This window comes from Condylura cristata, unplaced genomic scaffold (genome assembly GCF_000260355.1).
Source record: "Condylura cristata isolate star-nosed mole 26May11 unplaced genomic scaffold, ConCri1.0 scaffold00009, whole genome shotgun sequence".
NCBI classification, from domain to species: Eukaryota; Metazoa; Chordata; class Mammalia; order Eulipotyphla; family Talpidae; genus Condylura; species Condylura cristata.
This window is the reverse complement of record NW_004567110.1, coordinates 6726103-6752352: the sequence shown is the minus strand read 5'-3', so window position 1 is coordinate 6752352 and position 26250 is coordinate 6726103. Positions and strand designations below refer to the sequence as shown.

Sequence of the window (26250 nt, the reverse complement as noted above, 5' to 3'; positions counted from 1 at the left end):
AATGGGATCAAAACAGTGGGGGGAGGGAAATGCACAGGACTATGGTGACGGCACACGGGTGATCTGGTGATGAGAAGCCCACGGGGGTTGCAACTGAGATGGAAAAATGCACAAAATGATGTAAAAATAAACTATTATATTATTAAAAAAAAAAGTTCCTTGGGCAGATTTATGAGATAAAAAGACCCTTTGGCTCTTCTGCTGCTCCTCACCTTTCAGGACTGGATCAGAGGGGCTGAAGGTGATGATGGTGACTGATGTCTTCTATCTGAACTGCCTCCGGAAATGTTAATTGTATGCAAATGGATGCAAGTGCTGTGAATCTGAGGGAGCATTTAAAATTAGTACTTCCCAGGGATACCAGAAAAAAAAAAAAGCCAGAAGAAAAACTGTAGTTACTAGAATCAATGTAAAACTCAGGCATGACCCAAGTGACCCAACAGTTCAAAGGTCAATGCTCATCTCCCACTGACCCTACCAGTCAGTGGGGCAGGAACTTGACGTTCTTGATCTATTGCTTGATTTCTTCACAGCAACCTTGAAATACAAGAGTTCTCACTTCTGACTGATGAAGGATCCAAAGTTCAGAGAATTTAGGCGATGTGCCCAAGATCACCCAGAGGCAGACTTAGAGCTAGCCTTCGAATCCAGGGTTGATCTTCACAACTTTTACTCCTTCCACTATGCCAGAAAATGCAAATGATATGGTAGAATGAATGCAAAGAAACAAGCTGCTGCTGGAAAGCAAAGAGTTGACGCCTCACCCCCATGGAGTGAACAATCTTTTAAGTGAAGTTAACTGACACAGGGGAGTCAGAGGTTCCCAACACCAAAGTTTCTGCTCCTCTTCAGAATCTCAGTAGCAATTAGAGGGAATTGTGATACTAACCATGTGACTGGGCAGAGCATGGGGAACCAAAGTTAACTAAAAATTTCTAAATGCCAGGCAAAGAGATTCTGGAAATTGGAAGGGACTCTTCTCCATGGGTGATGTATGAGCTCTGGCTGTGGGAATGGTGATATTTTTGCAGAAATAGTCCTAACATTTGTAGAGTTCTCTACAGTTGGAATAATACTTCATCAAGCATTTTGTTAATTGTCTCTCAAACAACCTGTGTCTCCCTGACAGGTTAGGGTGGGAGTTATTTCTCATTGAGAGATGAAAGCCCTTCTACACAAAGGGTTCGATAACTTCCTCAGAGTCACACTAGTAAGTTGGAAAGTGAAATGGAACAAATATCCAGGGCGGCACTGACCAGTGGAGATAGAATGCGAGCCTCATCAGGATCTAAAAATTACTACTGCCACATCTAAAAGGTAAAACGAAACAGCTGGAGGTCATATCAGCAGTCTATTTTGCTCAATCAGCTATACCACAATTACTACTATTTCAATGTATAATCAGCATGTCACCAATATGTAAAAAGTGACTGGAGGCCCTCCCTGGTGGCGCAGCGGGTTAAAGCACTGCACTGAGAATCTAAAGCCGCTTCTGCATGAGTTCGATTCCCGCCTGCCCCGGAGGTGACCACATGGTGTGGCAGACTTCTCCTGACGCACCCGCTGCTCCCCTCAGCAGTGTACTTCATTGATCTGCCTGTTCTGCTCCCCACTCTGTCTCTGGTGAAGCCTCTCACCACCCCTGCTCCTCTGGCCTGTACCCCAGTTCTGTATGTATAAATAAATAAATCTTTAAAAAAAAATGTGACTGGAATTTCAGGTGTCTGCCTTCCTACTTTGGAGAGTTCTATGTATAACTACAGCCAGATGGTGCATGCCACTGAAAATGTTCTGGAAGAAGACCCTGGTTTGCCATTCTATAGCCCAGTCATTTTCTATGTCTCCAATATGCTGTACAATGATAATCCACTCCTTTTCAACCCCCAGAAAACAAGAAAAAGAGTGAATTTAATCAGAGGTGACTCAAGAAATTATGGAAAAAGATGAAACAAAATGTACAGAAGTAAACTTCACAATGAAACAACAAGGCACCAGAAACAAACCCAATAGGAAAGCAAGGGCTTGAACAAAATATCCTATTCCAGTTGGGCCTAACAGACATGTACAGAACATTCCAGTGAAACACACACACATTCTTCTCAACGTGAATATGATACTCTTCAGTGTCAACTATGTGTTGTACTGATAGGAACCCGGTGGGGGGCGGAGGGTGGACGGGGAGAAGAGCATCATAATAAGTATATGCACGTACCCACGGCGTCTGACCTATGACCTGTCTGCTCTGGGTTAACTTCCCAGTCCAGGAGGCACCTGAACAGTAATTGATCCCATTTCTGTAACAGACTGAGATATCCCAGAAGGAGTGAAGTGCTCTAAATCCAGATGCCAGTGGAGGGAGAACCCTGGGAGAGACAGGGTACCATAAAACTCCCAGAAGTTGTTAGCCACGGGGAGTGAAAACCTGCTCATGATAATTAAACTGTCCTTGTTTAACTCAACTCTGGAACAGCCAGTTAGAGATGAGGTGTTAGAACAGTTGCTTGGGAGCATGATGCTTAGCTGGGCTCAGGTTTGCTGGATAATCTCATAAGAAAAGCACATCTAAAAGATTCAATCCCCATCCTCTGTATTTTGGTTTTGGCATTTGTGACAGGCAGCAAAGAATCTGGTATTTCCTGGCAACAATACCACAAATCAAGTCTTAATACATTTAATAAGATTGACATCATGCAAAGTATCTTTTCTGATCACAGAGGAACAAGATTGAAGTCCACAGCAGAGGAAAACTGGAAAGTCCACAAATACGAGAAATAACAGTGAGTCAAGCAAGATGATCTTAAACAAGTCCTAGAGAAATCACAAGGGCAATTAGAAAAATCTTGAGACAAATGAAGACATAAATATAGTATATTCAACGGTGGAAGGTAGTGAAAGCGGTGTTCAGAGGAAAGTGTAAAAGTGTGAATATTTATGTTAAAACAGAATCATTTCAAATCAACAACCTAAATTTACAACTTAAGGAAAAAGAAAATAAGAACAAACCAAACAAAGCTAGTTGCAGAAAGGGAATTATAAAGATTAGGACCAGAGATAAACAAATTGAAAAAACAAGAGAAAATCAATAAAACCCAGAGCTACGCTTTTTTGAAGAGATCGCGACAAGTTGCTGAATAAAATAACTAAGGAAAACAAAGAGAAGACTCAAATAACTAAATTGGAGATGAAAGAGGGGACATTGCAATCGATCTTACAGAAATAAAATGATTATAAGAGAATACTAAGAGCAATTGCATGCCAACAAGTTTGATAATCTCGATGAAATAAATAATGTCTTAGGACATAGCTGCTCAAGACTGAGTGATGAAGAAGTCAAATACATGAACAGAACTATAACTAGTAAGGAGGTTAAATCAGTAATAAAAAATCTAAGAAAGAAAAGCTCAGGATGACATGACTTCACTGGTGAATTCTACCTATATTTAAAACAAATTTCACACAAATCCACCTTAAACTTTCCCCCCAAATTCGAAGAGGAACAAACACTTTGGGCCTCACTCTTTCAGGCTACTGTCACCCTGATAAACCCAGAACAAGTCAGCACAAGAAAACTGTAATCCAGTATCCTTGATGAATACTGATGTAAAAACCCCTTAGCAAAGTACCACAAGTACATTTATAAACCATGACCAAGTGGGATTAGGTCTCATACAAACTAGATAAAGATTAATATGAAATATAATAATATAATAACAGATAAGGCTAAACATGACAGATGGCACATGAGTGGTCTCGGATGTATGAAATCAGAACAGTAGAACAATGACTTGATCGTGCAAGGTTCAAGAGCATTTTTTGGAGTATAAAAAGAAGACTCATCTAGTGCAAGCAGGAAAAACAAATATCCTGAGAATCGACTTACAGGTTAACTTTGATTCTTCCGTGCATAAATGAGTCAATAAATGACAAGGTTCTACCTTACTAGTTAACAGTGGTCTGTGCCATTAAGAGCAATACACTCAAGACTACAGGACAACAGTAACATGTATCAAATCAACCAACTCCTGAAATCAACATGTATCAAATCAACCAAATCCTGAAATCAACATGTATCAAATCAACCAAATCCTGAAATCAACAGAAGTCCCAACTTTCTCATCCAATTTGTTGTCCAAACCACTAGCTTCTACCAGTTTTGTCTAACAAAGATGTTTAAGTTAAACAGAATTGCTTTAATACACTAAAACATCTGCTGCATTTAATAATAATTTTCCTGCTGCTGCACCATATGGTATCATCAGAAAATTTATTCCAGTGCCCCAGAGCATCTGAGACACCTCAAAATGCCATGATTACCATAAGTAGGTTTCAGCGATTCTCAAAGCTGAAAGAAAAACTATTAGTTCATTTTATTATTAAAATAAATATGGGCCATTTGAATTATTTGGGAGAAGTGGGATTATAAAAATTACAGTCATTAGAATCACTCCCCAAAGAGAGATCTAAGATGTGGCTTGCAGGTGAAAACTTCCTCTGGCAGGTCTACGGAAGGTGTTCAGCCCGCCCCAATCTCTCCTGAACCAAATCTGTCTTCAGTAAGCAGAGCTCTCTTTACTTTCACACAGGATGAGTAGTACAGCATGAGCCTCCTGTTCATAGAGGCGGAGCAGGAACAGAGTTTGAATCCAATATAATTCAGTTAAATTAGTATTAATCAGAAGATCTTATATTTCAGTACTTTGCTGGAAAAACAGCAGAGAATCACATGAATTAAATAGAGTAACCTGCCATTAAGTAGTTCTTAATGGCCATGAAAAGAGAAAATGCCGACTAGGAAATGTCATCCAGCATGATGGATTCTATAATAGAGTTAACTCAAAAGCATGCTGGGAGCACAAAAGCATTTTAACTTAACTTGGGAAGGTAAAAGCAAACCTCATAGAGAAAGGGATGCTGGAGCAGAGTTTTCATGGAAGAGAAGCTACTCTGAATATAGTTAAGAGGAAGGTGGTCTTTCTAGCTTGCAACTGTCATAAGGCACAGGGTAGTAAGACAGAAATTCTGGTATCTGACAGTCATTTGCTATCATGTAAGTGATATGGAGGTATAGAAATACCTGGAAGAGGGATCAGGGGCTGGAACCTGGAGGCCTATGGGGCCACACTGTGGGTTTCTGAATTTTATCTTGAAGGGAATTGGCCAGGAAAGGTTTTCCTGCAGAACAGAGGGACATCAATGCAATTATCATCACAGCCTCACCCTTTGCCTTGGGCTAGGAACTGTTGGTCTTTAATTCTTACCACAACCCTTGGTAAAAGTCATTATGTTCATCTTACATATTATGTTATGCTCATCATTTTTACCCAAAACATCAAAGTGTCTAGAAGAGAGTAGATTCCTTAAATTCCTATAACCAGGGATAATTTTCAATGGAATTTCAACTTCAACAAACCAGTCCATGAATGTTCTCAAATGAGTCCTCTTGGGACTGAGTCAATTTGACTGATTCTTATAGATCGTTATACACAATCATGCTAAAGAAATTCTGCAGTAAGGGCACCAGGAACATTAGGGAACTCTTCAGAAAGGGTATTATTATTACCATGCTACATATAGAGAAACTGAGATTTTGAGCTACCCTAGTGCACTGAAATAGTAAGTAACTAAGCAAAGGTTTCAAATCCTGGATGGCCTCATTTGAAAGCCTATGATTTCTTTTGGAAATCTGAAGCACAGATTAATGTCAATGGGAAACAACTTGCCATTGAAAGAGAGTTAAGTAGCTCTAGCAAAGGGGGTGGTCAATACACCAGAAACACACTTTCATAATAGTGAACACAGGGCAATACAAGGTTACAACAGACCTACTTAGAGCTCAGAACAAAGACTCTTCCACCAAAAGACAGGTTTTTCTTGTAAATCATCCATGAACAGAATGAGAGTGGGTGACATATTTTGTATTGCTTTATCTTTGTATCATATTTTTTTCATCAGAAACAAACAGAAGAAACCTATCACTCCATGTATGAATAATGAACCTAGGGCTGAGAGTTGAGTGGCTTAGAAGGCTTAAGGCCCTTAAAGTGAAGAGTGATATGGAAGGAACCCTAGAGAACTTGGACTATGTATGTTTTGGAGTCAATAGGATGTAGTAACCTAACTTGGTGGAGGGATCTTCCTCCATCCTCTCTTATTATTATTTTTTTTTATTTTTAAGTGGGTGGAAGGAGGGAGAAACTAATAATCATTTGTTCTCCCCTCTTTTGATTATTATTTCCTTCTCCTTTCCAATAACTTAAAAATAAAAAAGATTAGAGAATATCCTGGAAGATTCCCTCCACCATGTTGGGTTACTATCCTTAGTGACGCCAAGACAATCAAAGAATGGAGAAAGGAGTCTTACGAGTTTGATAGACAATCATTTTCAGTGTTTCCAGGTTATCATAAACATTAGATGAAATGACTGAGCTTCCCAGACAGTTAATCCACAATTGCAGTTTTGGTTGTGAGAGGGCATCAAGTACAGCTGAATAAATCATTAACAGACGCTTTCTCTGAACTGGCACAGATCCATGGGAAGAGTGACACAGCAGTAAGGCAAATGCTGTGTTTTACAAAGGAACACGATACATGGTACTGGGAGACACTCATGTTTATTGTATAAGGTCATTTCACTCTAAAAGTTATTTTTATAAATTATTTTATAGGGATATTCACAGCAATTACAATAAACCTACTGGAGAGTCTATAGTTGCTCTAAACATCAACTTAGAAATTCCCTAATTCAGAATCCCTTGAAGTCCTCATAGGATTGGGAAATTCAACAGATTCTCTTGTGCCCCTGGCAATGATCTACAGGAGTTGATCATAAGGAGTGGAGTTTTGACAACTGGTAGACTACCTGTCTCCCTCACCCATCATCTCACAGACTCATCTTCGCTGTCCTAAAGCTTCATGTTTTACTGGTGATTTAATCGAATTAAGATGAAGAAAATGTTTTTTGCAGCTACTTTCTTTGTAATTTCCCAAGTTGTGATTGCATGAAATTCAACACAAATAGTGAGTATGCAGAGACATAACTTACAAAAGAGGATCTAGCATGGTAGAACTAATGTATCTACTGAACATAGAACTCCCAAGAGCAAGAATTCCCACATTAATTTAGGAGATTGTGTTTTGTTTCTATAAGCAAGTCTCAAAACTTACTATTATTTCTCTTTGAAAATTGCTTGCAGAGACAAAGTATGCATGAATTTTGAATATATGAATAATTTTAATAGGGGAAATTATTCTTTGAAAACTAATTTCATCTTGGGAAAACACATCATTTGACCAAGCCTTTTTATATCCTTGTGACATCCACCCAACCAGGATGTACAAAACTCATTTATTTTAAACTCTTCAAACTGAAATCAGGCCCCTCAGGCTGATCCAACCTGCTTTTCCTTCTGTATCTCCTATTCTGGATTTAGCATTATATTCCAGAAAATGTACTGTGTTCAATCTTCTGAAAATCAGGATGTGGTATTAGTAACTACATATATACGTGATTTTTCTAAGAGCTTACTGCAATTTGAATTGCAATGTGATGAATAATTTTATTTGAAATACAAATTTACAGCTTCAAAACAGGGAAGCCAAAGATGAGAATGTTCATGGTTTTCAGGGTTCATGGCCTTTTTTACAAACAGCTGTCAGTCAGAGATATCTGAAAATCACATTGTGATTAGAGTTATTTTATTTCTGTGGAGAACAAGTGATTGAGTATGGAGAATAAGACCAACTGTCTTTGATCTGCAAGCCTGATGTTACTACTTTAGACTCTGGAATCGCAGGACACAAACTTTGAGAGAACACTTGCAAGTGAAGATACGTTTAAGGAGAAAACAAAAGCTCCATCTCACGTGGAGATGTCAGATGAGCAGGACACATAGCCCCTCCCGGCAGTACCTGTCTTTGGTTTTCCGTCTCGAGTCGCAGCCGGGCCTCCACACACCTCCGCGTCTCCAGGAAGGCTTGGCGCTGGGCCCGGTCCGACAGGTAGCTGATGAAGATCCCAGCTGTGTTCATACACATGAACAACACGGCCTGGGCTCCAACCTACAACAAGAGCAAAGAGCCTGGTTAGGCTGGAGGCAAAGAGGAAGGAATCAATCAATATTCCCAAGACAAATCTGATAGTAGTAATCCAAGTGCAGGGTTGCAGTGAACAGAACCAATCCTTCATTCCTATCTTGGGTCTAACATCATCGCTTTGACCTCTCACCCAAGTGAAAGCTTCTTCCATCCCACATTCGACTTTGCACTTGAGCTGTAAAGCTTGAAGGAAGTGGGGCTTCTCATCTACCTCGCCCCTCATTTCTGCTTATGCTGCTCTTCTCTTTGCTGTTGGAGTTCTGGCCTTCGAAGGGCTGCGTGGGCTTCCGTGCAATCCTTTTCTCTGCATGTGTCCACTTGTCACAAGTTGCACTTACACATGGAATTGCTTATTTGGTTGTTAGATAACAAGAGATAGCTATTTGCCGTAAGGATCAGTGAAAGGAACAATCGCTTTTCTATGCAGCACTGATCACCATTTACAAGACGTGGTGATGCTGAACTTGAAACAGCAATGAAGGCATAAAAAGCCAGCAAAGATGCTTGACAATAAGGACAAACATGTGAAAGCTGGGGGTAAAGCAAAACACATAACTTTTACAAAGGATGAAAGGAGAGCAGTTTCCTGTAAAGCCGTTAATCTTCTGTTAGCTACGCAAATATGACCCAAATTACTTTTACAGCTTTAATATTATTATAGTCAGGAGCTCTAGGGGAATTTTGAAAGATGATTTAAAGTTGTATCTGGAAGGATATATGAGTTAGTATATCAAAGAAATTTTTACTAAAGAAATATGAGGGGGACTTTTCCCCGCCAGAAGGTAAAAGGTACCAGTGTGGGAAATAACTCAGATTCTGCCAGGGTAGAGAACACCCACAAATGAATGGAATAACTGAGTTTACCTTCTAGCGATGGACAAGAGAACATCGCAAGTTTATATGTCATATAAACAGCTCAATAACTCAGTGGGAAAATAGCTGTCAGTAGAAGAATAATTGGTTAATTATGGGAAAGGAAACAGTAGGTGATCACCTTCTACTTAAAGCTGAAACAAATGCCAGTGGTTTAAAGAAGTTAGTGAGGAAAACAAAAGCACAAAAAGGGAAAAGAAAATAAAAGCGAACATTTCTCCAATTTTCTAAGCTCAAGTGTAAATAAAATCTCAACTTAAAGATGACTGGATTTTTATATGATATGTTGCTGATATAGAGCTATTTAACTCTATTTCTGGATAGCAAATTGGCCAACATGTTGCAGAATTTTACCCATTTCTTCTGCAGATCTTAGGAAAATTGTCAGAAACAAAATCTGAAATTTCAAATTAAGGAATATTCACTGAAGCTTTGCTTATGAAAATAAAGATAAATAAATGGAAGCTGAGTGTTTTTAACAGTAGGGGAAATCATGAAGCCATGGTAGGCATGTACAAGGGAATATGAAATTGCATTAAAACAGTTGATAATGAGCAAATTTATATGCTACATTAAGTAAGATGTAATACTTAAAGTTGTATTATAACACAAATCTATAAATTCAATGTCATCTCAATGCTTAAAATAAAAGGGAGCATATGTGTGTGCGCATGAAAAGGAAACTCAGACTTATGTTTAATTGTGTGTATACGTGCATGCACACATATCTGTAATATGTTGTACATTGAAACAAAAGAACTAAATTCTTTAGATAACTCACTTACGAAGACAATAAAAATCATGATAAAAAGGCAAGATGTAGTAGGAAATAGGCATTTTGGGCTTCTTTCTTTGTAGGGACATCTCAGACACGGCAGCAAACATGACCCAAACACTTGACACTAGGCCTACTCAGGCTCATTCCCAGGCTCTAGGCTCTCCCCAGAGGTCTCCAGAACCTTCCTACCTGGTGGAGATAAAAGTTAGAGATCTGATTTGTGTTAAGAAGCAGTGTTTCATCATAAAGTATGGAGGGAGCACAGACTCAAGGTGAGGGGCTAAATCAGAGTGTAGCTTACTTTTTTGAGTTAATATTGAGCTCATGGTATTTTTCTAAGTGATTTTCATAGCTTTTCTAATATAATCTCAATGGAGGAGGAATTATTCTGTTCATAGGAGGAAGTTCAGAGAAGTTAAGTAACTTGCTGAAGGTTAAACAGCCATCCCGGTAATAGGGTAGGGATTTGTACATAGAAAGTTTGACTTAGGAGAATCCAGGCAAGAGCTGGCTAGGACCTGGCAGAAACCTTTGATAATTCAGAAGAAGTGAAACCCAGTTAGGAGACAAGGATATAATTTAGTAAACAAGCACTAGACAAGGTATGAGGCAGACTGGATGTATATGAAAGATGTGGAGATGTGGGTAAAGACCTTGTATTTTCAGGAATGAGCCTAGTGTCACTCTCTAACAGATAGCCAGAATTTATTGAGCACTTAGTATGTGCCAGGAACTGTTCAAGGTGCTTTGCATATATGAATTCATTTAATATATTAATTCACAATATTATATGTTGTACTAATAACAAATTATCATATGGTAACATATTAATTCACAATAGCCCAACAAGTAGGTAGGATTCATCGGATAAATGAGGGGATTGAAATGCTTAGAGGTTAGTCATTAGCTTGAGATTTAAAAATGGAGCCAGAATTGCAAGAAAAGGGGGGGGGGGAGGCGGTGGTGGAGGGTAAGAGAAAAGGGGGGTGGGAGCCCAACAGACTCCCGTTGGAGGATTATACTTTTGTGGTATCTGTGGTGTAGCAACGTACATCTGAAGAGATGTAAATCTGTACCCCTAAAACATACAGTGTTGTAAATCAATATTACCTCAATAAAAATAATAATTAAATGGAGTCCGTGGTAGAGCTAGGATTTAAACCCTGGTTATTGGAACCAGAACTTGAGCTCGGAACTCTTCAACGTCGGCCCTAGGCCCTCTGTTACTGACAACGGGGATGTGCACTCAGTCACGAGACACAACACCACACAGTGTGACAGCTGCTGGGACTTGCTTGGCTGAGGGAGTCCCGTTGGGAAGGTTGTGTGTCTCTGCCTATACATGGTAAGGCGCGGGCCAAGGAAAAAGTTGCTCCCAAATAATAAATAATTTGGAAGAGTCTGGGACCATGATTAATATTCAGGTTCTTCCACCCAGAGCCTGTGCTCTTTGCAGGCGGGAGGGGTGGGGAGGTTCCTATGTTTTCCTTGCGATGGATGAAAGTGCCGCATTTAGGCCTCTACTTTGGAACTTCCGAGAGAGCCTCAGAGCAAGGCTCAGAGGCAGGGGCACAAGCTGGTGGGGGAAGGTGACACAGACAATGAGACATTTTGAGCAACTCGCTGGGGTTGCTTAGGTTTGGGTCCTGGCAAAGTGAGGGGGTGGCTACCCACAGGGTGGGGAGAGGGGCGGGGTGTGTTTGCAGTTGCTTCATGCTATAACCGTAGAGCTGGCTTCGTGCCCCTCAGCTCACCTTCTCCGGGACCATGAGCTGTTGCTTCTGCCTCATTGAACCTCAAGTTTCTCATCTGGAACCTGGCAATAAACTTGCGTCATGTGATATACATACAGGTGTATACAGGTATGTGTGTATACATATGCATGCACATATGTATACATGCGTATGTGTGTACATACACATACACATGTGTGTACATGCACATACACGTGTGTACATGATATAATTCTATATTTTATATGTACATATAAGAATGTGCCAACAAGTTAAAGAAGTCCAACTAATTTATATATATAGTATAATATATATATAATTTTATATAAATATATAAAAACATGAGGCTATCCTCCCCACTCCCATATCTAATCTCTGGCATAATATATATATTTAAATTTCTGAATAAATGGTACATGCAGAATTTTTTTCTTCCAGGTTAATAATATCTCAAAGGTCCACGAAGTATTAAAATGCTTCATTGATGCTACCATTAAGAAGAAAGTTTACACGCACTGTTTACTATGCCATGGTGGTAGCGGAGGGGTGCTAGGGAGATACCTCTGGAGTCTGACTGAGTGGTCCTTACATCACAGCTCCACCGTCTCCTCATGGGTGACGGAGGCAGAAGAGCTTGGTAAGCTGTGCCAGATAGGTTCAGCAGTGCCCTCAGCAGGTAAGGACCTTGGTGCCAGTAATGCCACTAGCTTGTGTAGGAATTTGTTCCAGTTCTGAATTTTTCTGGCCCTCAACTTTCCTTGTCTGAAAATGGGAATCACTTCCTCAGTATGTTGTTGGACACTTGATGAAACAGTTGGCAGAAGGCGTGTCACACACCGTGATGCACAGTCATGGTGACGTCATCACGATTGCTTTTACCTCATCACGGTTGCTTTTACCTCATCATGATTGCTTTTACCTCATCACGATTGCTTTTGCCTCCTATGTCACGAGAGTAAACAAATGAGCCACGTGGGCAGGCTCATCTTGTAAACAGATGGCGCGGGTGTGGACTGAGAAATAGCCACCCTTTGGATGAAGGATTCAGTGAAGATGAGGATAGATGAAAGTGACAAGGGGGTACATAGGTGTTGTCAAGGCAAACGGAGCAACAAAGCGTACCCACCCACATACTCTGGCAGGGTCAGGGCTCCCCACAGCTGCTGGCTCTGTGACCACGCTTCCTGCCTGCCTCTGTGAATAGCACACACCAAATTGGAAAAAGAAAATATAAATAGCACAGAATGAAGCTTATAAAGTAACAGAGCAATAACGTAGTAAACTTCAGTGAACATCTAAGGACAAAGTAAACAGCAAGGCGAGCTGACCTCAGTCAGCAAAGGAAAACTGAAGAAACCCGAGTTCAGTGACGGGTATTCTGAGACATTATCACATAACAAGGGTGAACGTGAGAATTCTGAAAAATAGTATTAAAGACATAAGGGGATAGGGCCATAAGATTTTTAAAAATGGATCAAAAAACTGACATTAAGGAGGAAGTGAAAATGTTAAAAGCTGAAAATAGGAGGGACTGGAAGTGAAGAAAAAGAAAGGTGATTAAACTTTTAAAAATAGACTAGGTTAAAAAATTATTTTTTTTAGATGTGATACATATATACAATGGAATATTACTCAGCAACCAAAAAAGAGAAACACATGTCTTTTGCAGCAACTTGGATGGAGCTGGAAAAGATCATGCTTAGTGAGATAAGCCAGAAAGAGAAAGAAAAATACCGGGTGGTTTCACTCACAGCAGGAGTATAATGGACCAGATGAGAAAATAACAAAAATAATGAACAACCATATACCAGAGACATTCTGTGGGGGTGGAGTGGGGAATGGGATCAAAAATGGGGGGGGGAAGGGAGGGAAATGCATGGGACTATGGTGGTGGCACAGGGGTGATTTGGTGATGGGAAACCCGCGGGGATTACAATCGAGATGGAAAAAAAAATGTGCAAAATGATGTAAAAACATTATTTTTTTTAAAAAATGAGAAATATAACACACAAAATTTTAAAGGCATATTGTGCTCATACAAAGCAGATTATGTGAGCATATTTATAAAGTCTGGTCCCCTGCATTCAGAGAGACAGACAAAAAAAAGTAGCTACAATGTTCAAGAGTATTTTCCAGCCTGAGATAACTCTACTGCTTAGCATCTCCTCCCGCCTCTCAAGGAGAATGTCTGCTCACACTTCTCTGTGCGCTGGATGCTCTTCTCTGACCTTTGCACACACATTCCTGCTCTTTCAGACAAGAGGTTGACATCCGCCACCTCCATAGAACTCATACACTTCAACAAAAAGAAAACAAATTACTCGAAAAATGGCAGATGAGTTAAGGAGGCATTCTCCAAAGAACATATATAAATGATCATCAGGTATGTAAAAAATGCTTACTACCACTTATTACATGGAAATGTAAATCAAAATCATAGTAAGGTATCAATTCATGACTGTGAGAATGGCTCATAACAAAAATACCAGATCAAGGGCTAGTGAGGATGTGGAGAAAAGGGAACCCTCTTACATTGTTGGTGGGAATGCAGGCCAGTTCAGCCCCTAATGAAAACATTTTGGGAGTATTCTCAAAGGCTAAAAAAATTCCACTCCCAGAAAGTTCACTCCAAGGTATTTCCTGAAGAATATAAAAACACTAAATCTAAAGAAAATGTGACCCCCTGTAAACACTATAGCACTGTTTACAACAACCCAAGCTATGGAAACCACCTAAGTGCCCCTGTTACGGGGCATGATGTCCTAAAGGAACTCTGCAGTCTTATGGACTCCACCCCCTACTCTAGCTTTCTGGACTCTACACACTACTCCAGTGATTGGAAACTACAACTCCCAGCAGCACCAGGGAGAGAACTGCAAGGACCCAAGGGCGGAGCTAGCAGGAATTCTGGGACATTTTGCGGGGATAAATAGGGCGGATTGCATCTCTCACTCTCAATCTCGCGCTGGCTGGCTCTCGAGCTCTCAGCTCTCTCGAGCTCTCTCATCGGACCCCTCTCGCTTGGGAAGCACAAGCAGCTCTCGGGACCCCGGATCGCGTGACTCAGTGTGTTCAGTCAGCCTAGCCATAAGGTATTCCACTTAGTTTGTATCCCGCTCTTTTTCCTGGGTTGTTTCCTGTTCCTTTCCCCGTTTGTAAATAAACCCGTTATTGACCCTTTTGTGTGTCCCTGCAGTTGTGAGACTGGGGGTGAGGCCCCACAGACAGGCGGCCCAGTCCACTCTGGGCTACCCTGTAACACCCCCAAACAGATGACTAGGTTCGGAAGATGGGTATACATACAAAATGGAATACTACTCAGTTGTTAAAAATGATGAACTCTTTCTGTTTGCAACAACATGAATGGAACTGGAGTAGATTATGCTAAGTGAAATGTCAAGGGGAGAAAGACATACTGGGAAGTGTAACTTCCGTGTGGAGTATCGAGAGACAGAGCAAAGGGGCAGAGAAAGCCAAACTAATAACAAACCTTAGAAATCTGACAACAGACCTGACATTAGCAGAAAGAGGGGAAGGGAGGGAGGGGAGGGAGAGAGTACAGTTAGACTATGATGGAGGACTGTCGGCGCTTTGGCTGTGGGTATGGTATAGTAAGCACACCTGAAGGTGGGATCCTACACCTGTAAAGCAGAAACAATGTAAGCCCCAATGTTACCTCCATAAGGAAAATAAAACCCCCACCAAACCATGGCAGGGTTTTGGGCTGCAGCTTTCCCATCTGTGTACGGACACTGGTGGGGGGTGGGGGCCTGTTCTTGCAAGTGGCCAAAAGTGCAGAAAAGGGAAGGAGCTTCTGAAAATGCAAATAGAGACGTTAATTGGTTCTCTCACCAATCCTGTTCAGATCTTCATGAGAAATGCCAGAACTCTCTGCCAGAGGACCTGTGGTAAGCCCCCAGAAGGCCCAGGTGACGCCAAAGGCAGATGCCAGCCTTCCCATGGAGGCATTCTGTTCCAAGAGGAGATCTTATTTTTCTGATGGTCCTGTGGTCTTAAAGTCATCCATGACTTGTTACAAAAGGTATACAAGACTCCTTGGTGATGAGGAAAAAGGGATCACTTCCAATATATATGGGAACAAAAAGAGCACCTTCTGACACAATAGAGCATGAACATAGGAGAAAAGCATGAATTATTCCGTGCATAAATTTATCGTTATTGAATCAATTGTCTGACTTAATTCTCTTACTACAAAGAATGTATATTACCAAATTAACTTGTTATGAATATTAATGACCCAGGGAGGGGGTCAGAGGCCTGTCTAAAAGAAGCCAGGGTCACTTTCATGGTCTGAACAAAACCCCCACAAATGTCCCAGCCCCTCAACACTATTACTAAGAGCTGTGGTTCTCACTGGGGGAGCTTTTTGCTCCCCAACCCCAAGATCTGGGGACATTTTGTTTTTGCATCAAGAGGGGTGCTTCCTGGCATTTTGCCAGAGACCAGTGATGGTGCCTATCATTCTGCAGTATCCAGGGCAGCCTCCTGTTCCCATCCAGAGTTACTGAGGTTGAGAAACCCTCTCGTGGAGTTGAAGATGCTGTGAGTGACTGCTAGGTAAATGAGGGTAGCTTCATTTTTTAAACGTACAAAGCTTGCAAACTCAAGCAATTCTCTTTCAGGTATTTCTAGCCCTGATATATAGATATACTTCCTTGAGTAAATATGACCTGAGATATACTTCCTTGAGTAAATATGACCTGAGAACTGCTCGCTGGAGTTACAAAGAGCTCAGGAGTTCAGGCCTGGGGCTCAGAGACACAGTAAGACATACAATCTTCAGGTGATTTGAGTTAGGACATGAAGCAATTGATGCCTGTCTTGCAAACAGCTGAGCTTGCTAATTAATTGAAAGCATTGAGTGTCAGCTGTGACATAGGGTTGGCTTTAAATGTTACGTCTATATCAACCCACTAATTTGCACAATAATCCAATGAACTGTTCTTATTATTAGGGTGACCGTGGATTTTATTATTCAAGCAGAATGATTTGATGGTGAAATGGATCTCTCAATAATTCTGCTGAGACCAGAGGCATGAGACTCAATAGCTCAGGGAAAGCAAGGATCTGTGGTTTCCTCCAGGAGAGGAAACTGAGGCAAGGAAGGTTAAATACCCTGCTTTATTCAGGTCACCCTTTGGTAAGGTGCAGGGCGAGGTATGGAATCCAGCCAGCTGCATTGGAAGGCCACCATGGAGGAATGAACAACTCCACTGTGTAAAGGCAGTTCATTGGAGGAGAGTCTAATTGAGACAAGGACGTTTGGAAAGTTTCTTGGAGCAGGTGACATTCAAGCCAAAGGTTGAGTAACAGTAGCAGACAGGAAAAGAATGGGGGAAAGGGTTAAGGGCACAGTGCACGCAGAGGTCTGGAGACAAGAGAAAGCAGAGGGAATTTGGTGAATGGAAAAATGCCCAGCTGGAAAGTGGGATGGTAAAGGTTGGGGTCTCTAGATCTGGGTGTGGAGACATGCTAAGTGTGTCACAGATAAGTGCCATTATCTCACTAAATCCTCATGTCAGTCGAGCAGAGTAGGAGTTGGACCATTTTATATGAGCAAATAGTCTTCACTCCTTTAATTTGTCCTTAAATGTGGGAATGTATTTGATATCAAAATCCATCCCACATCACTGCATTTGATCATTCACTGCAGAATATTTGGACCTCCTTATTTTCAGACTCACAAACACCTCTTTCAACATTCTACCTAGAGGTAATATTCTCAAGGGATTCTTTTTTCTTTTTTTTTAAAGATTTATTTATTTATGCATGTAGAAATGCAGTACAGGCCAGAGTTGCAGGGGTGGTGAAAGGCTTCACTAGAGACAGAGTGGGGAGCAGAACAGGCTGACTGATGAAGTACACTGCTGTAGGACAGTGGGCGGGTCAGGAGAGGTCTGCTCCACCATGTCACCTGCAGGGTGGGGATGGAACTCATGCAGAAGTGGCTTTAGCTTCTTAGTGCTGTGTGTTAACCCGTTGTGCCACAGGGAGGGGCCTCGCAAGGAATTCTTACTAACATCCAGGTTAGTAAGTTTTTTAGATGTTTCTCTCAGGTGCCTGGCCACTCATGTCAGCTCGACTGTGACTTTGCAAGGAAAACCAAGTACCCAGTCAGGAAAGCTTTGTCAAATGGGCAAATCTTCCCTATTGCGGCAAGGTTCTCTGTCCCTAAGTTCTACAAGGTGCAAGTTATAACACAATGGCATTTTCCCATGCGTGCATTTCACTGATATATATTTTAATTACAGTTTGGGTTGAGAAAGATGGGGAGAGAGAGGTGCAGGAAGTGACAAAGAAGGGGAGGAGAAAGAGGATGAACGGAAGGAGAGATAAGCACCACCGTCATCTGAACAGAGCCATTCGCTCAGGCTGCTCAGGACCTGTGTGATGAGGGTATGCTGCCTGTTCCAGACCTGTGGCCTCCGGCTGTAATCCACCTGGATTAAAGTTGTGGCTCTTTCATCAACCAAGTCCTGCCACACAAGCCAATTGCTCCCACTGCCACCACACTGGAGGAAACTCCGGTTGTGTTGGATTCTTTGAGACACGATGCCTTCATGAGCTGACTTCTTTGATATTTAAGAGGTTTGTTTTTATAACATGATTTTTGACTTGGTTGTAGTTTTTGAGCTTAACCTCAGTGCAAGTAGCCACAGGGGTTATTCTGAGCTTTGTAACAGAAAACGGAGAAGGGAGCCCAGGAAACAGGCTCATTTGATGCACATAGTCCCAGCCAGCAGAGTCAGGAATGGTAGCTGTGTAATAAATGCTTACTAAATGAAGAAATGAGTGAATGCCGACATGTTGCCAGAGGTCAAAGGCCTCCTCATCTGGGCATGGGGGCATTCTGTCACATTGCATTGGAAATAAAGCCTATAAATATTCACAAGCAGTCAAATGAGGTATGTGTGGAAACCCAAAGTGGACACTAATTCAATTTTCTTCCCTGTCAGCCATTGCATCTAAAGTGGTTTATGGATAGGGCTAGAAGGAGGCAGAGGGTGTGATGGGACCTGTGAAACTCAGTCAGTTTTTCTCCTGCTAGATGAACCTTCCCATCCAGGTCACACTGGCAGGTCACTGATGAAATGATCATTTTTGGCCAGTCTCAGTTCCTAACACACAGGACCTACAAGAGCAGAAGTCAGCTTTAGCTACCTTCCTCTTCCAGGTTTGCTTTGCTAATATAAAAACAGAGATAGTAGAGGAGTTGGAGATTGACTGGGGAGAAGCCATAGCCATCTCCAGCAGCTTCCTGGTGGAACAAGGACATTCTTTACAGCAGAGGAAGTGTGGGGCTGGGCATGAGGCCACAGGATCCAGTTGTGGCATGTTCTTGTCCCGAAGCTGATACTACCAGCGAAGGAGAAGGCATCCTGTAGTCAGTAGTCTCCAAGTATGGCCAATCTTTTGACATTGAGATCTATTTTAATCCAGGTCTCTAAGGAACTGTGCCCAGCTGTAGAATGCAGGAGAGTGGCAAACCAGGGTTGATATAGGGGTGGCCCAGGAGAACCAGTAGCCTGGGATCTGTAGTGGAGTGCTGGCTACTCACAGACTGAATGATTTTATCAGACAACGCAGAAAGTGTCCTGCTGAACTTCAAAATAAGGTTTTCACCTGAGTGTATGGGCTCTTCACGCCAAGAGACAAGAAGAGTCACCATCTACTTAGAGCTATACCCCTAATCTTTGACATGTATGGTTTGAGGGTCTCTGCAGAACCCTGTCATACCATCTGGTCAGGTGCTAAGACGAGCAGAGGAGCAGGCTCGGGGGGGGGGAGCTTAGGACAGAGAGTTGTGAAAGGAGAACATGTGTGTCAGTGGGGGTCCGAGACCAGTCGCAGCAATAGCATCTATAATTTATGTTATTAACGGTCTCATTCTAATTTTCCTTAAAGAAGATTGGACCACCAGGATCACAGAAGAACTTACTTCTCAAAACTCATGTGAAGTAAGTTTTAGTGGGCTCAAGGGGTGGACTGTAGTGGAGAAAATGATGAGCCACTAACTCTCACTTTGGGGTGATATACAGAGAATGGTCCTTGGTTGGATGTTAGACCTCAGGCCTCAGCTTTTAACCTTCTTTATGTATATCCTTGCCGAAGACAGCCTGCTCACCCAAGATCGTGCCCCAAACTGATAAACACAGAAGTATAAATGCTGGTAACTTCAACTTTAGAAAGACCATCCCAACTTTAGAGTTGGGAATTCAAAGTCTCACTGAGATTCTATCTCTACTCAGCTAGTTCCTTACCTATGTAAAGGTGCTCATATCAAAATCACCTCCCCCGTTAAACTCCCTATACATTACTCTCCCTCTAAAAGTCTGATTCTCAGAAGACTGAGCCTCTTTCAATCAGTGTTCATTACCCTTACTAATGTAGTCAACCTTTAAAATTTGTTGAATGAATAAATTTGCTGAACTAATGATTTGATTAATTTATCTAGGCCACTATGTAGATAGACGATGATGATATTTCATAGGCAGTTTCTTCCTTGTTCTATTCTATTTGTAATTATTTACTGACCCTAAGTATGACCTCGGTGCTTTTACATTCTAGTGGCAAATGAGACAGTTAAGGTCTCTTCTCTATGTGGGAACTTTAAATTTAGATAAAATAGTTCAAACCTCTCTGGGGTCAAAATACTTAAACTAAACCTGAATAATGAGGAATCAGATAAAAAAAAAAAGGAGCAGGACAGTGATTCTTGCAGGAAGAAAAAGAGCAGAGGAGTTGACCCCACAGTGACGTGGAGGGAAATAAGAGCCCTTGTTTAAGTTCTGACTTTGTTTTGGCCTGAGGTTCTTGGCGGAAACCACCACAGAGTTCCAAAGTAAACCCCTTTTTGCCAATGTATCTCTGCCCAAGACTCCTTCCTTTCAGGGATTTGCACAAACCAGAATTACCTTTTCCTCGCCAGCTTCCCCACCATCTCCTCCTTCTGGCGACACAGCAGATGGTGGTGGCAAGGAGGTGGAGGCAGTGGTCCCAAGGGAAGTTCTTGGTGTGAGCATGAAGGATGTGCCTCGTAATGTGATGGTTACTATGGCAATTTTTATTGGGTAATTGGGTTTGAAGAAACATTGTGATTCATCATTAGTTACAGAGCCTAAAATAGTGCCTTCCCGTGGCTTGTTTTCTCGTAAATCGCATCTGTTGTTCAGGGTTGAAAAGGTACAGTTTGCACCAAAAACTGGGGCATTTTCCTAAGTCACCGACGTCTTGATTTGACTTCTTCAAAGCAGCCCAGGTTATCTTCTGCTTTACTTTACAAGGAGAGAGGGTGTATATTATTACAAAGAAATATCACATTGATCTACAATGGAAAAGTAATCTGGTTCGAATTGAGCAGTTCAATTCACAGAGGTGATTTTTCAGGGAATAGCTTTCGGCTGTACCATTTTATGGGGTGGGGGTGGCACCGTGGTTCCCTGGCATGCCTTTTCTGTGATGAATACAAGGATTTAAAATGACCATCGAAAGGCAGACCTAGGTCACCATCTACCTTAGAAGAGGGTCACTAGCAAAATAGCAATCCTTGCTTTTTAAAGCTTACTCATTCAGTGCTTGAATCAAATAAAAGCTTCTTCCAAAATTTAAGTATGAGGCAGTTATGAGTAAGTACAATGTGTTTGGGTCTATAATGCTGAGCAATATACCTTGACACACATTAGGTAGTAAGAATATAAAGGAAGCCAAAAAGAGAAAATATCTTCAGCCCATGGTGACTCATCCCTAACACCATCCTGTTTGCAATTTTTTTGCCCCATAAATATATTCTACATTTGAATCCTCAGTCTGCCATTTACAGCTCAGCCTATTTGACCAATTTAAGAAAGAGGCATAATCAAACTTCCATGATTTCCAAAGAGAAAGAGGAGGTCACACATGGAAAGGCCACAGTGGGGTCACCTGGGGAGTACAGAGGTCTGATTCTGGGATTTAGATCCTGGCCCCATCCTTTATTAGATGTGGGAAGAAACATCTACTCTCCAGTTTCTCTAAGTCCACAGCTCCCCATCTGTAAATTGGGCATAACCACCATGCCCACGTCATAGGTGGAGAAAGGTAAATGGGGGAAGGTAATGGCCTATAGGTGGAGGCTGAGTGCAAAGCACATTAACGCTGGTCTCAATGGTAACTTCTTGCCCTTTCTCAAATGAACTGTGTCCCTTTCATAAGGGAGTATGTGTCCCACTGAATTATCTTGGATCACATAATTTGTGGATATGTCATTTGTTTTGCAAACTGGGACACTTCTGAGAGTGACAGGAGACAGGCAGGATCTGGAGTGTTCTGAACACAGCAGGATACTGGGACATCTTCCCCTTGGCATGTCTTGCTGGTGAGGCGATGCCAGCTCTGTCTTCAAACTCTGTTCCTGATCAACTGCTTCAAGAACGGCCACTTCAACACAGTAAGCCTAGGCCCAGTGTGAGGCTCTGTGGATATGGCAGCAGAATAACACTAAATCCCTGTCTTCCTTTTGGGACACAGACAATAGGCAAAGAGATGTATGTTACCTGTACACTGGTGAAAGTGAGGAGAGAGTAGAATAAAGGAGAACAGGAGAAGGAAACTCCTATTTTGTATTGGGCAAGGGAAGGCATCCCTGATTAGGTTAGATTTGAGACCTCAACCAGGTGTCAAACCAAACAGGTACTGCAGGAGTAATAAGACATCCATAGTCTACTGTCTACAAGGACAGTAATTGTAATTGTCCTGATCAGTGAAAAAGGTGGAAGAGGTAAGCTATAAACCCTTTGACTTTAAAGAGGCTTTAAAAATTCACTTAGATATGCTTATTAGCTTCTCTATAATTTTTGTTATTTGATTTTCTGAAAAATTATGATCATAAGTAGAATGGCTAACTTTATTAAGTTTCTCCTGGATGCTTGGTGCTTTATAAAAATATCTTATTCCTAATAGTAGCAGGTCAGTATGGAGGTGATCACACCAACTTTTCAGGTGAGAAGCCTGAGGCCCATGGGTAAATAAACGTGTGAGGCAGTTGGCGAGGTTATGGGGGCTGGGACTGGAGGGCGGTCTGGTGTGCTGATTGAAAAGGCCAGTCCCTTCTGTGTTCAGTCAGAACGCCTAGTAAGAAGCTATGTGCATCTGAGTTGCTCAGCAAACATCCAGTTATTAGGGACACAGTTAGTGCTCAACAAATGACTCTTTTTTTTTTTTTTAAAGATCAATTTATTTGTACATACAGAACTGGGGTACAGGCCAGAGGCTCAGAGGTGGCGAGAGGATTCACCAGGGACAGTGGGGAGCAGAACAGGCGGATTGATGAAGTACACTGCTGAGGGGAGCAGTGGGCGGGTCAGGAGAGGTCTGCCGCACCATGTGGGTCACCTCTGGGGCAGGCGGGGATCGAACTCATGTTGAAGTGGCTTTAGCTTCTTAGTGTAGTGCTTTAACCCGCTGCGCCACCAGGGAGGGCCTCAACAAATGACTCTTAAGGACCTGCTATGTGTCAGGCAGTGTGGTAGCCTGTGAAAATGGGCACCATTTTCTATCTGTGTACCTGCCTTCCTGGTGGAGGCAAATAATCTAAGCATATTATTTGGAGTGGTAGGTGGTAAAATAATTTTTAAGAAATATATAGTAGAGAAGTTTCACATTCAAGTACATATCAGGGTAGATGCTCTCACTGAAAGGGTGGCTTTAACAGTTGCTTTAAGTAAACAGGTTTGTTTGGTTTTAAAGTTAAATATTTCAGTATGTTTCAGGTGTACTGCCCTATATTTTGACATCAGTATTAGAACATATTATGACCTCCGTCAAAAGTCTAGTTTCGATCCACCGTCATTTTACCCATTCCCTCAAGTTCTCCCGGAATACTACTCAGCCATAACAAACATTGCTGGCCCCCAACTGCAGAGTGGGCTGGACTCCTGCTTTGATTAGGAGGAATCCAGAGGATGGGGCATCCCTCCCAGTGGGAGACCCCTGAGGCTAAAGTCAAAGCAGGCAGGAGTCCCAGCTTGGCAGCTGGGAGCACTCAGCCAGCGACTCCTTGCTCTTGCCATTTTTAACAACATGGAGGACCTAAAAGGTATTATGAAAAGTGAAATTAATCAAAGTCAGTTAAATATTGTCTGAGAAAGTTGATTTTGTGCCAAGCCTTGGGGAAGGGGAACAAATGAGTCATGGGGCTCTCGGGGTGACAGACATTTGGGTTGAAGGAACAGGCCAGAGAAGGCTCTGCTCAGAGGATTTCTAAGAGTGAGCCTGGTGCACACAGAGCAGGATGAGAGAAGGGTGAGGAAATGGAGGCCCAGAGGTGGGTGTGGGGGACTAATGAAGGGCATGGGCTGACCTCAGCAGAGTGGGGGAGCTGTGTTGGTCCAGGGCAGAGGAGGACTCTGGCTTGCCCATGTACTGAGTTTAAGAGTTCTGCCCTGAAATACCACTGGCCCTTCCGCAGGAACTGACAAAAAACAAAATGGCAAGCCGTCTGCCTCATGAGCTCCTGCTGAAGGATCGTCGCTGGCCCCCAACTGCAGAGTGGGCTGGACTCCTGCTTTGATTAGGAGGAATCCAGAGGATGGGGCATCCCTCCCAGTGGGAGACCCCTGAGGCTAAAGTCAAAGCAGGCAGGAGTCCCAGCTTGGCAGCTGGGAGCACTCAGCCAGTGACTCCTTGCTCCTACGTCCAGCATGGACAGTTGCCTTGGCTTTGGGCATTATATACAAGGAATTTGCTTGCAACTCTGCTTCTTAGGGATTGGCAGTAGAATGATCTAGAAGCCAGGGAACAGCAGGTGCTGGGGTGCTGGAGGAACTGCCCCGGCTCTGGGTGCCTGCAGGGGACACTGGAGGTTATTGCTCTCTCTCTGATCCTCTCAGTGGGTCTCACCCAACTACCTATGAGGGCAAGCCTGTAGGCAATTCACAACTACAGCAGTTGCAGTTAATTTCTTTGCCCCTCAATTTGCTAGGAATGATGAAGGGAAGTTGCCCATGCAAGAGAAACAGTCCCATGAGGAGACAGACTAGATGGGGGGAACAGCCCAGACTTGTGACCTTCACAATGTTTAGGTGGAAGCTGCCTCTCAGACCAGGTAGCTCTTCTGATAAAGAGTAGGGCTGGAAGTCTGTGCTGCGTGGCCATGTCATCCAGTCTGCTCAGTATCAGAAAGTACCAAATCAAAGAAATGGTATATTTTTTGGACAAGGGAGCTGAGTGGATCATTTGGTGTGTTGGTTCAGAGAAAGAAGTAAGCTTCGAAATACATGTTCTCTTTCAATATTAATCAAAAATGTGGCTCAATGTATCTCCAATACTGCCTCCTTTCCCTGGTATTATTTTTTAAAGGTCAAAGAGAATGCTCAAAGAAAGGAGGCCATTCTTTTCCTTTTCTTTTTCCATTAGCAAAATACAGCACCTTGGAGAAACAATGTTGGTGTTACATGCATTTTGTCAGCTTTCAGTCAAATGGCTTGGAACGATCTATTAAAAATACCAAATCCTCATTTTCATCCTTCAGGCTATTGGCTGGTGCTCTTGTGGGACCTACCACCCACTTTTTCATTCATTCATGCAGGTCTCCCCCGTGGTTCTGTTGATGCATTCATCCAATAATTACTTAGGAAGTACCCATTCACTGCAAGGGGATGCTCTGGGGGCTGGAAATAGGGCCGTGACCTAGAGAAGCTTCTGCTGTGAGCTGATTTGGAAAAATATCACTTAACTGGGGCGATTCTGAGGCTTGACTGGCACCATCTCAGTGAATGCACCCCACTAGCTCCTCATAGGTGTTTACTGTGACTCTCCACTACTACTGAGGCGTCTGGGACCCGGTCCTTGACAGAGTATTCGTTGGTGTCAGAGTGCAAGCCCAGCTCTGGCTCAGAGCTTGCGTTCTCACTCATTTTGCTCCTTCTGTTTGCAGAAGCATACAGGCATGTTTATTTCGCAAAGCCGATGCACAGGGGGAGGGGGTGTTGGTCCTCATGATTGCTACATTCCCAGCTTCGGTCCCCGCCGTGGAGAAGTCTTCCTCACTGGTGCTGGTCAGAATTGATGACACCTTCCTTCTGGCTCAAAACACCTGGCATAATCTCCCTGGCATAATGCTTTGGTGTAGGATCACTGCAGTGGCAATTTGCAGGTCCAGTAGGTCAGCTTCCCTTGGTACAATTCCTGTTTATTTGCTGATACTGAAAATATTTTCTTTGCAATGTCTTCCCCAGAATTTGGACCAGGGAGAAAGAGGCTAGAAATAGCTCAGGGGAAACACCGATGTAGGCCCTGGCCAACCAACCTGGGTTTATCTTAACCTTCATGGACATCACCAGTCTGTTGCCTTACATCATCTAGAGAAGCCAGTTACAAACAGCCAACACTAGCCCTGGGTATTTCAATCAAACAAACTATCAATTTCAAACCTGGGATGCTGAGAACATTCTGGTAAGCAAGCAAGTCTGCCTCATTCCCTATTTTCATTGCATTTGCTGTCTTTTGAGAAAGACAGGCATGAGGCAAATACTCTCACACCACTCACAGTGGTATATTTTCTTCAAAAACCTGGGGAGAATTGAAAAGAGGAGAAAGGTTCCTTGAACTGAGGAGAGAAGAGCACTTCAGGCAAAGCAGGAACAGGAACTTAGACAGCTCAGAGGCATAAGACATGGGTGTTGAGGACCTGAATGAAGGTAATGGTGATAGAAGAGTGAGATCAAGAAGAGGAGGGAGGCAGAGAGAGGCCCCTTCTCTCAGAGATGGGCCCCA

The 26250-nt window shown here is 42.4% G+C and overlaps 1 protein-coding gene across 2 annotated transcripts in view; it reads right to left on the bottom strand.

The window, feature by feature from the left end:
- Positions 1-26250, bottom strand: part of ADCY8 (adenylate cyclase 8 (brain)) — a 157334-nt gene that overhangs the window by 112315 nt on the left and 18769 nt on the right. For both annotated transcript variants that reach the window (XM_004679589.1, XM_004679590.2), the window contains exon 2: positions 7909-8058. In XM_004679589.1, the coding sequence (XP_004679646.1) occupies positions 7909-8058 (150 nt within the window). The remainder of the gene's footprint in view (positions 1-7908; positions 8059-26250) is intronic.